We start from the raw sequence: 10780 nt of genomic DNA on the forward strand, positions 1-10780 counted from the left end.
TCACTTCAAATTATGGAAGGGGGGAGGTTTACCACTTGTGAATACCCCCCTATGTTTAAAACACCCTTCCCTGCAAATATAGGACTAGCATGTCAGGGAAAAAGCTGAAAAGCTTGCACTTTGCTGCAAAGCTAGTTTCCAATCTGCTGGGAAATTTTAATATCAAATAGCATGAAAAGCCTAATCTCCCACCTGCAGGCTGAAGTGGTACAATCCATTCTACCACCTCCCAGTTCTACATGTGCCAAACCAGGACAGAATTACAGTACTCAGAGTCACCCAGATGCTTTAGATCCCATGTTAAGATATGGCATTCCTAAACCACGGATGCCCTGACCTGGATAGACCAGAGTAGTCCAATCTGGTCAGATCTCAGAAGCTAAGCAGGGTCGGCCCTGGTTAGTACTTGGAGGGGAGACCACCAAGGAAGTCCAGGGTTGTGACGCAGAGGCAGGTATCGGCGAACCACCTCTGAACATCTCGTCTTGGAAACCACACGGGGTTGCCGTACGTTGGCTGTGGCTTGATGGTTAAAAAAAACCCCACCACCAACAGCAACCAAATAAAACGCCAAAGTTATACAGAATGGGGTATTACAGTCAGGGAGAAAGAAGATCCCTGAAGTCACAGGAGGGCGTCTTACCTCGAAGGAGAGGCACTTGGACTCCCAAACTCATTTGCTAACTGGGAAGGAAAGAAAGAAAGCAAACTCAGTCCCATTCACGCAAGTCCTGCTTCAGCTCCAGAACTTCAGGAAAACCACTCAGCCCATGGAACAGTAAGAGCTTTGCCAAAAACAAATAAACAAATAAACTGGATCTTGCATGCATCAAGAAAGAAGTTGCTTCTACTGCGAAGCCTGGCTTGGTGGCTTTTGACCACTGAGTGGCAGCAGAGAAACACCAAAGAAGCCTCCAAAAGAAGAGTCTGGCAGGCTCCTCCGCTCAGGCACACAGAAACCTCATCCCACACGCTCACCTGAGACAGGTCGGGGTTGAGCATGCTGTAAGGACGCTGGCGGGATGAACTGGTCCGCGGGGAAGGTCCGTAGCGCGGGCTCTCCCCTCCCTCGGGGCCAGCCGGTGGAGAGCCCGCTCGGTCCAGATTTCCCGTGCTGCTACTGTTCATTTTGCTAAGTGCGAAGCTGTGCAGAGAGAGAGGCATGTCAAGCTAAGGTAGGTGGTTAAGAACACAAGAGGAGCCATGTTGGATCAGGCCAGTGGCCCATCCAGTCCAACGCTCCGTGTCACACAGTGGCCAAAAACCAGGTGTTTCCCACTGCCCCAATTTAACCTAGTCATCCCCACGTCCCTTGGAAGGAACCCAGAAGGAGGGCGGGACTGGCCCTGGGAGGCCCCTGGCAGCCAGTAACTGGGGCAAGCTTGCCTCTATGGTCATGGCTGCTGCGGCCCAGGCCAACTGGCCCCTATGGCACTGCCGACAACGCAAAGACCTTTGGGCTCTGCTTGCCCCTTGTCTGCTTTAAAGACCCCGTTTGCCCCTGGCTCAGACGTCCAGGTCTCAAGGTCTTCCTGCGGCATCCCATGACTTTCTTTCCCAGGATTCCAAATGTCGCGTCTCCCATCCTCAGACACCTCCTCAAACTCTCTCTCTGCTTAAAGAAACCATGTCAGACCAGCTTGCAGCTAAAAGTCAAAATGGCCTCCTTGGAAAGGTGGGCTCTACCGTCTGAATTTTAATCTAACACGGCACATCCCCTACCCTTCGGCGGATACACAGAAGAAAGCAGCAGAAGTGTGTCCTTCGTGCAATGGTCCCTGGTATGGATTGCTCTGCAACAAGGCTTCTGCATGAGGTCAGGCAGCAATTTTTCTCCAGGATAGTTTGGTCAGAGATCCTGGAGATTTCTGACCATCTTCTGGGCATGGAACAGGGGTCATTGGGGGTGTGTGTGGGGATATTTGTGAGTTTCCTGCATTGTGCAGGGGGTTGGACTAGATCAGGGGTGGCCAAACTGTGGCTCGGGAGCCACATGTGGCTCCTTCACAGATGTTCTGTGGCTCCCAGCAGGTTGGCTGCGGAATTGAAAAGGAGGCATGCCTCCCTGGTTGGTCTTCCCTTCCCCTTGCTTTCCTTCCACCTCCCCCCCCCATCATTTCCTTCCTTCCTTCCCACCTTTCTCTCTCTCTCTTTCTCCCCTCCCTCTCCATCTAAAGTTAAATATCATTATCAATATCTGTTTTTATTCCTTTTGTTTTTATTTTTGGCAGTCTCATTTAATGTTAATAAAAAAGCAAATTTGCATATTTTCCAATAAAAACGTGTGGATTTACATTTGTTCATGTCTTGTGGCTCTCAAATATCTGACATTTATTCTATGTGGCTCTTATGCTAAAAAAGTTTGGCCACACCTGGACTAGATGATCCTGAAGGTCCCTTCCATATGATTCTATGGCCGATTTCCCACAAGCACTCCTCCACGCTCGCTCTTCCCTTTTGCCCCGATGGTACGTGTCAATTTCACACAAGCCCCGGAGCTTCGCACGATCCCCCCACCCCCTTACTCAATCCTCAAAAAACAGGATTGAGTAGATGTGGGGAAAATCACGCCAAGCTCCGGGGAGAAAATGCAGCCACGCAGCAGCTTGTGTGAAATTGACACGTACCATCGGGGCAAAAGGGAAGAGCGAGCATGGAGCAGTGCTTGTGGGAAATCGGTCTATGACTCTAAGATTGGCCCAGGTGACTTCGGGTCCAGTAGGAAGGGCACATTAACAGGTTCTGAGTGCTAGAAGAACCTTTAGCAGCAGCACAGAACTGCCCGCCTTTCCCACCACAGAGGATGCTACATTCCATGTGCTGGGACAACTGTGGCTTTTCATAAGCAATGTGAGGTATGTCTTAGCCCTGCGGCCAGTGCTGCTGTTTTAGCAGACTCAAGGGCCATGCATATTACAGGAGTGGCATTCTTGCAGGTAGGGGACAGTCCCGCACTATTTTGCTTTGGTAAAATCAGGGACCAAAGAGTATGTGTATTAAGAGCTGTACAGTCACTTCTGGCTCTCCTAGCATTATTGTCTTTTCCACTGAGTCTTGTCCTCTCATGATGTGACCAAAGGACGACAGAGTGGGTCTAAATGGGCAGGGCTATTTTGGGGCAGGAATGGAGTTCCGGCTGGCTCCCGAGTTGGCCACACCCAGCAGGAACTCATCAGCATAATAGGCCACACCCAACAGCAGAAACTCATTAGGACTGGCTACATTAGGGGTGTGTGGCCTAACATGCAAAGGGTTCCTGTTATTTTTTTAAAAAAAGCCCTGGGTTTTGACAACAAACAAGGTAAACAGAATAAGAAGCAAAAGGTGAGTGTGGCTGGAGGACCACACTTCTAGTAATGTGGGGTGTGGCCTAATATGCTAATGAGCTGCTCTGTCAGGGGTGTGGCCTAATAGGCTAATGCATTTCTACTGTTGGGTGTGGCCTGTTATGCTAATGAGTTCCTGCTGTGCTTTTTCTACAAAAAAAGAGCCCTGTAAATGGGCATGGTGATAAAAGAGCAGGGCTAGACTCCCAGTGCCCTGATAGCCCAGGATAGCCGAGTCTCATCAAATCTTGGAAGCTAAGCTGGATCGTCCCTGGCTAGCATGTGGATGGGAGACCACCAAGGAATGCCAAGGTAATGATCTAGAGGCAGGCAAGGGCAAACTACCTCTGAACGTCTCTTGCCTTGAAAACCCCACCAGGGGTCGCCCTATGTCAGCTGTGACTTGATGGCAAAAAATAATAAAAAACCCACGAGAGGGTTTCCCCCCTTACCGGCCATTGTCCTTACCCTGAGACGTATTGTGTGTACTTTCAAGAGCTCTGGGGCAGTCAGATATCAGTTCCACGAACGAAAGGTGCCCACTCAGGGGCTACCGTGCCTTCCCTTGATCTTAGCAAGCGGGACTCCAGTTTTGCCAGTGAACAAAATGACCTCTGGCCTCTAACCCAAATGGCTTGATTAGGACTGTCCTCCCCCCACCCACCCCCGTCCATTTCGAAGACTTCCTACTTTACCTGATAAGTGGCTTGTCGGCCCCTTCGGCTGGGGGGAAGGGCCGGGTATAGGAGAAAGGAAACCAGCCTTTCCTGTAAAGAGGAGGGGGGGGGGAAGGGGTAAAAAGAGAAACAGGCGTCCGTTAAAACAGTAAGGGAAAAGATGCACCACTGCTCTCTAGCCCCTGCTAGTGAGACTGGGGGGGACGGGAGGGGAAATGAAGTGCCTGTGGAGAAGAAATGGCAAGAACAGTCACAACCACAACAAGGAGGCCGCACTCTGGGGCCTACGGAGGGAGTACGGCCTAGTGGGTTAGGAAATGGACGAGAGCAGGAGCGACAGTTCCTGATTTCTGGGAAGAGGAGGAAACAGGCTGGGCTTACTGGAGCAGAGGAGGAAGGTGAAGCAAACGCAGCCACACTCCAGCGCAGACCCCCAGAACCCAGTGAGACTAGATTGGGCTGGATCACACAGGGGAAGCTATTGTACAGTGAGTCTATTTAGCTTAATACTCCAGCTGGACGAGGCCTTTTCTCCAGCCCCCTGCTAGAACTCCGCCTGGGACCTCCTGCATGCAAAGCCACGTGCTTGACCACCGCGCCGTGACCTAGGGTTGCCAGCCTCCAGGTGGGGCCTGGGGATCTCCCGCTATTACAACTGGTCTCCAGCTGACAGAGATCAGCTCCCCTGGGGAAAATGGCTGCTTTGGAGGGTGGGCTCTATGGCATTGTACCCGGCGGAGGCCCCTCCCCTCCTCAAACCCCGCCCTCTCCTGGATCCACCCCCAAAGTCTCCAGGTATTTTCCAACCCAGGCCTGGCCACCCTACCACTCCCAGAGTCTTCTCCAGCAGAGCTCCCAGCCATATTGACCCCCTTAGGCTGAGCAGCTCAGGAGAGACGGACGGGCACAGGCGCCCACAGAACAGGGAAATGCGAGCAGCCAGGATTCCCGAATCCCCGGGGAGACACACAAGGTGTGGGGGAGGATCTCACATTTTGGTCGCCTCGTTCTCCCCGTAATGCCAGCCATCCCGTGCCTCCGTCACCAGCAGCAAGATGACGTCTCCCTCTTGGAAGTTGAGCAGGGTGCTGTTCTCGCCCGCCGAGTGGGAGAATATCGCCTGGACCCTCCGGCGCTCAGAACGTGCAGGCAGGATGGAGAGTGGACTGATGCGAGGCAGGGTCTTGTTCTCCACTGTGTGTGTGGGGGGGGAGCAGGGATGGGTGTCAGTGGGCAGGAGTTTCCCGTTTGGGGCACAATATGCTCTAGAACAGGGGCCTTCGGCTTTTCCAGACCCGGATCCACGGAATCAGGGCTGTTTTGGGGCAGGAACGCACAGGAACGGAGTTCCAGCTGGCTCCCGAGTTGGCCGCGCCCAGCAGGAACTCATTAGCATAATAGGCCACACCCAACAGCAGAAACTCATTAGGATTGGCTACATTAGGGGTGTGTGGCCTAACATGCAAAGGAGTTCTTGCTACAAAAAAAAAGGCCCTGGGTTTTGACAACAAACAAGGTAAACAACAAACAAGAATAACAAGCAAAAGGTGGGTGTGGCTGGATGACCACACTTCTGGTAATATGGGGGTATGGCCTAATATGCTAATGAGCTGTGTTGTCAGAGGTGTGGCCCAATATGCTAATTAGTTCCTGCTGGGCTTTTTCTACAAAAAGAACCCTGCACGGAATGACAAACATGTGACAGGAAGTCATAGCGCATCAGAGTCAGTTGGCCGGCCGGCCGGCCTGCCTGCCTGCCTGCCTATCTATCTGTCTGTCTGTCTGTCTGTCTGTCTGTCTAGTACTGCTCACCTTAAGCAGAAATTAGAACTAAATAAAATATTTTAAAAGACCTTACTCAGTATTATTTCTCTTATATTTGATTACTGCACCTACAAATTTTTGCCACTGAGAGGGTGACACGATCATTGGTATCCGATAGTAGCCATGACACCTGGGCTGGCACATTTAGCAGTTCCATATCTTTAAGTGAAGGGGTGACTAAATTAGCCCTCAACTCATCATGTGTCAGGAAGCAGGAGAAGTCAGGGTTATTATGACCTCACCAGTTCCTAGGCCAGGATCACAGTAAGCAAGCCAAAAGAGCGGGGGACAGGAAGCCAAAAAAAAAGAAAAGTGTACCATAATCAGGAATAAGCTTCTGGTCAAAGCCATGGAGGTCTCTTCCCCACTGCTACTCTTTATTATATTTATTTACTTCCTATCCTGCCTTTCTCCCCAATGGGGATCAAAACATCTTACATCATTCTCTTCTCCTCCATTTTCTCCTCACAACAACCCTGTGAGGTAGGTTAGGCTGAGAGAGTGTGGCCGGCCAACGTTCACCCAGTAAGCTTCCATGGCATGAGTGGGGATTCGAACCTGGGTTTCCCAGATCCTGCTCCGACACTGTAACTAACCACTGCTCTTCTGAGCATGCGTGCGAAGAGTGGTAGAAGGCGCACATGCTCCTTCTGCATCAGGGACTTCCAAAAGGCAGTCAAAAATGGCAGCTGGAAAGGGGCTACTAATCCATCAGGAGGGACTCTGTGACCCACCGGGGGGTCCCAAACCACAGGCTGAAGGCCACTGTCCTAAAACAGGCGGATCAACTTATAGAAAGGTTGCACAGATGTTTGCTTTTATATTTGAAACATGTAATGCAATTGGTGTTGCATAATAATAATAATAATAATAATAATAATAAACTTTATTGTCATTGTACATAGTACAATGAAATTAAAGATGCAATCTGGTTTTACTTGTTGTATGTAACAATTCATAACTTTTCACAAACTTGACGAATCTGTATTTTCCCCGTACCCCTTTTTTCCTTCTGTATCCCACCCCCTTTAAAGAGAAAATAATAAAAAAAATGAATGAATTAACTAACGATGCGATTTATATCCCGCCCTCCCCTCAGGCTCAGTGCGGCTAACAATAAGGCCTTGCACAGATAATAACCTGCAGCAGTTCTGAGTCTTGCTAGACAAGGCAGGAGGGCCCCAGGGTGGGCTGCGGCTTACGCTGGACACGGCACACTCACCCAGCGTCGCAAGGCGGGTCTCCGTCGACATCTTGCGCGGCATCGGAAGGGTGCAGGAATAGCTCTCGGCGGTCTTGGTCTGTGGGGGGGTCTGAGTGGTTTGGGTGGGCGGCAGGCCTGAGGTGAGGGCGATGGGCTCGCTAATCGGCGGGTGGCCCGGGTCCCTCGATCCCTTCCCACGATGGGAGTCACCATTAGGCAGTGGCGTCACCTCCTGGACTGAGGCACGCTATACGAAGAGAGAAACAGAGAGGTACCACACCAGCATTCGGGTATTGCCCCATCGTGACTTTCCTTGCTCTGACCTGGACGGCCCAGGCTAGCCCAATCTCATTATATCCTGGACTCTAAAGCAGGGCTGGCCCCGGTTAGCACTTGGGTGGGAGACCACCAAGGAATCCCAGGGCTGCTGTGCAGAGGCGGGCATTACTAAACCACCTCTGAACATCTCTGGCCTTGAAAACCCCACAGGGTCACCATACGTCGGCTGCAACCTGTCCACACTTTCCACCACCACAACCAGCTTTTCTTAGTTCTTACTACCTTTGGAGGGTCGGGAAGGCAGAGTGGCACAGGCCGATCTTGTCAGGTCCCGGAAGCTAAACAAGGACGGTACTTGGATGGGAGACCCCCAAGGAAGACTCTGCAGAGGACAGCAATGGCAAACCATCTCTGCTTGCCTTGAAAGCCCCTTCCTGGGGTCACCATAAACGTGTTGCAACTTGACAGCACTTATCTGCGTACAACCTCTGGGCTGAGTCAAAGGCTCCCTCTTCATTCCTGGCTTTCCACTGGGAGCTCCAGATGTGACATCTGGCTACACCACTGCGATTGGGGACTCTGAACCCCAGAGAGGTATAAGATAAAGGCAGGGGGTCAATTGCCTGGTGTTCCCAGGTGGACACTCACATGGTTTGGTCCATGCTCTAACAATTCTTCCAGGACCTTAGCGCTGGGAAGGGGGTCAGCGGCTGTAATGGGTGTCCCCCCGGGGAGATGGTTGGCTGTCAGCTTGACCAAGGCCAGGGCACGCTCAGGGAGGCGAGTGGGTTGGGTGCACGATGCCTGCCAGACGGGCAGCTTGGCCGCTAACAGCTCCCGCACCTGCAAGGAAAGAGGGACACAAAGACCCATCTCAGTCTGGTTTTGTTTTGGCTTTTCGGCTTCTACTCTTCCCTGCTTCAGGATGTCGATGCTAGAAACCACCCAGTTCAAAAATGCACATTTTAAAATTTGTAAGGCAATTCTCTCCTGAAAACTGTGCTCACCCCTCCCTTTATCCCAAGATGAACTGCGACCTTCTGGCTGTCACCTTCTTGTTATCCCCCCACTTGAGGCTGGCCTATTTGGCCACAACTGGAAACCATTCCTTCTCTGTAGCGGCTCCCACGGCTATTTTTGGGCAGGAACACACAGGAGCGGAGTTCCGGCTGGCTTCAGAGTTGGCCACGCCCACTACAGCCAAAACCTCTGCATGTGTGGCTACAGAGGGAAGGCCTGGAGAGCGACCGACCCCCCTGGTGACTGCATGTGTGGCTACAGAGGGAAGGCCTGGAGAGCGACCGACCCCCCTGCCTCCCTGTGCCTTCCCCGGCCTGTCCAAGGGCCGGCTTACCTGGGCTCCCCGCAGTCGCGTAGCACCCAGGCAAGCCAAGAGAAGGCATGGGGGTGTGGCCTATTAGGCTAATGAGCTTTGCTGTCAGGGTGTGACCTGTTATGCTAATGAGTTCCTGCTGGGCTTTTTCTACAAAAAAAAAAGCCCTGGCGGCTCCCACTTTGTGGGATGGCTTCCCGGAGGAGGTGGGGGAGGACGCTGTTAAGCTGTACACATTTTGTCGGGAAGAGGGGTTCATGCGGTTTTATTGTACTTTCTATGTTTTTAATCTTGGAATGGTAAGCCACCAGGGAAAGGCAGGGTAGAAACACGATTACACGATTTCAAGACTGTCTGACCAGAAACTTGATTTTTTTCCTCCCCAAAGAGGGACTCTCAAAAGGTTGAATTCTATGCCCATCCTAACAAAGGAAGAACGAGACGGGTTTCCACCTGAATCCCACTGTGAGGAGAAATAAGGAGAGATCACTCCTTAACCCTTATGGCGTGAGGCGGATGCAGCTCACCTTGGTGTGATAGGTGCTGAAGTGCTTGGAGACTGCACACTGGCGGTCCACCAGAAAGGAGTACCGGCGCCTCTCCTCAGTCAACGCTGCCTTGTATCCTTCCGCCACAAACCGATCCAGCTCACTCTGCTTGGTGCTCATAATCTCCACATACTTTGGCAAAAGGAAAAAGAAAAATCCAAAGACATAATTAGATGGGAAGCGGCCATCTTGTTCCAATTTCAGGCCCAACCACTTCACAGCCGGGCTTACATACCAACACTGTACAGAATTAAGACTTTCCCATATGATGAAACTATGCAGCCTATACAAATGTGATACAGCAGACACTTGGATAGGACTTGGATCAAGGATTTCTAGGTTCAAATCCCTATTCAACTATGACGTTTAGATTTCTGGCAAGCCATTATCTTTCAGGCTTTACCAATCTCACAAGGTTGTTGGAAAGATAAAAGGTTGTTAACCACCTACCTCAATCTCTGCTTTCATTTTTTTAAATGACAGTTTGTAGTTCTTATGACTACAAAGATAAGTCGAAGCGGCATAGCTAAGTCTGGTTCATAGGTGAATTAGGTATTCTATTGCTGCACCTCTTTATATCCTTATTACAAATACTTCTTCAAGCAGTTGTCAAGGACATCCAGATTAGGCTACTGTCATGCATTTTGTATGGGGCTGCCCTTGGAAACTGTCCGGGAACATTAACTGGGTCAACAGGTGGTTGTCATGGATGAGCAGATGACAGCCCATTACCCCAGTGCTTCAATAACATCACAGGCTTATCGATGTATTTCTGGCCACAAAAGGATCTGTGCTCTCAGTTCCTTAGGACGTTTATCCCAATAAACCCTCCTGCTCCCTAAGACCAGTCAGTGAGGCACTGCTGTAAGCACCATCACAGCTGGATCCAAGCGTGGAACCCTCCAGGATGAGGATGATTTCAGTTGTGAAATTAGAATCCCCCTAGAAGCTTGTATGTCTACAGGCAGATGCAAGACTTTCTTCTTTTTTATTCCATCAACTCTGTGCAGGGTGAGGCGGGAGCTCAGACTGTCTTGGGAATGGTTGTTCTACGTTGCTGCTAAACTGCGGATGTGTTTTATGCTGTCAGTCTCCCTTTAAAAAGTTTTACTGCTTTGATTTTATTCTCTCAACTGCTTTGGGAACATTTGCAGCTGACAGGTGGTACAAAAGTTATACAAATATACAAGTATTTATTTATCTGGAAATTTATGCCCTGCTGTTCTCCCCAGCAGGGACCCAGAGCAGCTTACAGCATCATTCTGCCCTTGTACATTTTATCCTCACAACAACAATCCTGTGAGGTTGGTTAAGATGAGAATCTGTGACTGGCCCAAGGTCACCCAGCAAGCTTCCACGGCAGAGGGGGGATTCGAACCTGGGTCTCCCAGGTCCTAGTCTGACATTCTAACCACTGCACTTGTCTTTGGGTCTAGTCATGCATCAATGGGGAGCAAATGATCACTGTTCTTGAGGTGGGGGGGGGAACACGACTGTGCTATAGCAATATGAGGGAGGACGGTGGATGAGCCCTGTGCATATAGCATGCCTCCTACTGAGTCAGACTGTTGGTCCCTCTGGTCAGCATT

General features: G+C 50.8%; 1 protein-coding gene across 1 annotated transcript in view; it reads right to left on the reverse strand.

Moving 5' to 3' along the window:
* Window positions 1–710: 710 nt before the first annotated feature.
* LOC107113130 (brain-specific angiogenesis inhibitor 1-associated protein 2-like) overlaps window positions 711–10780 on the reverse strand; it is a 27043-nt gene continuing 16973 nt past the window's right edge. Inside the window, exons 7-13 of the mRNA XM_015414395.1 lie at window positions 9171–9323; window positions 7959–8153; window positions 7050–7278; window positions 4996–5197; window positions 4022–4093; window positions 979–1144; window positions 711–785 (exon numbers count right to left, since the gene is read on the reverse strand). Coding sequence (XP_015269881.1) covers window positions 711–785; window positions 979–1144; window positions 4022–4093; window positions 4996–5197; window positions 7050–7278; window positions 7959–8153; window positions 9171–9323 — 1092 coding nt within the window. The remainder of the gene's footprint in view (window positions 786–978; window positions 1145–4021; window positions 4094–4995; window positions 5198–7049; window positions 7279–7958; window positions 8154–9170; window positions 9324–10780) is intronic.

Source organism: Gekko japonicus, unplaced genomic scaffold (genome assembly GCF_001447785.1).
Source record: "Gekko japonicus isolate JY-2015 unplaced genomic scaffold, Gekko_japonicus_V1.1 scaffold243, whole genome shotgun sequence".
NCBI lineage: Eukaryota > Metazoa > Chordata > Lepidosauria > Squamata > Gekkonidae > Gekko > Gekko japonicus.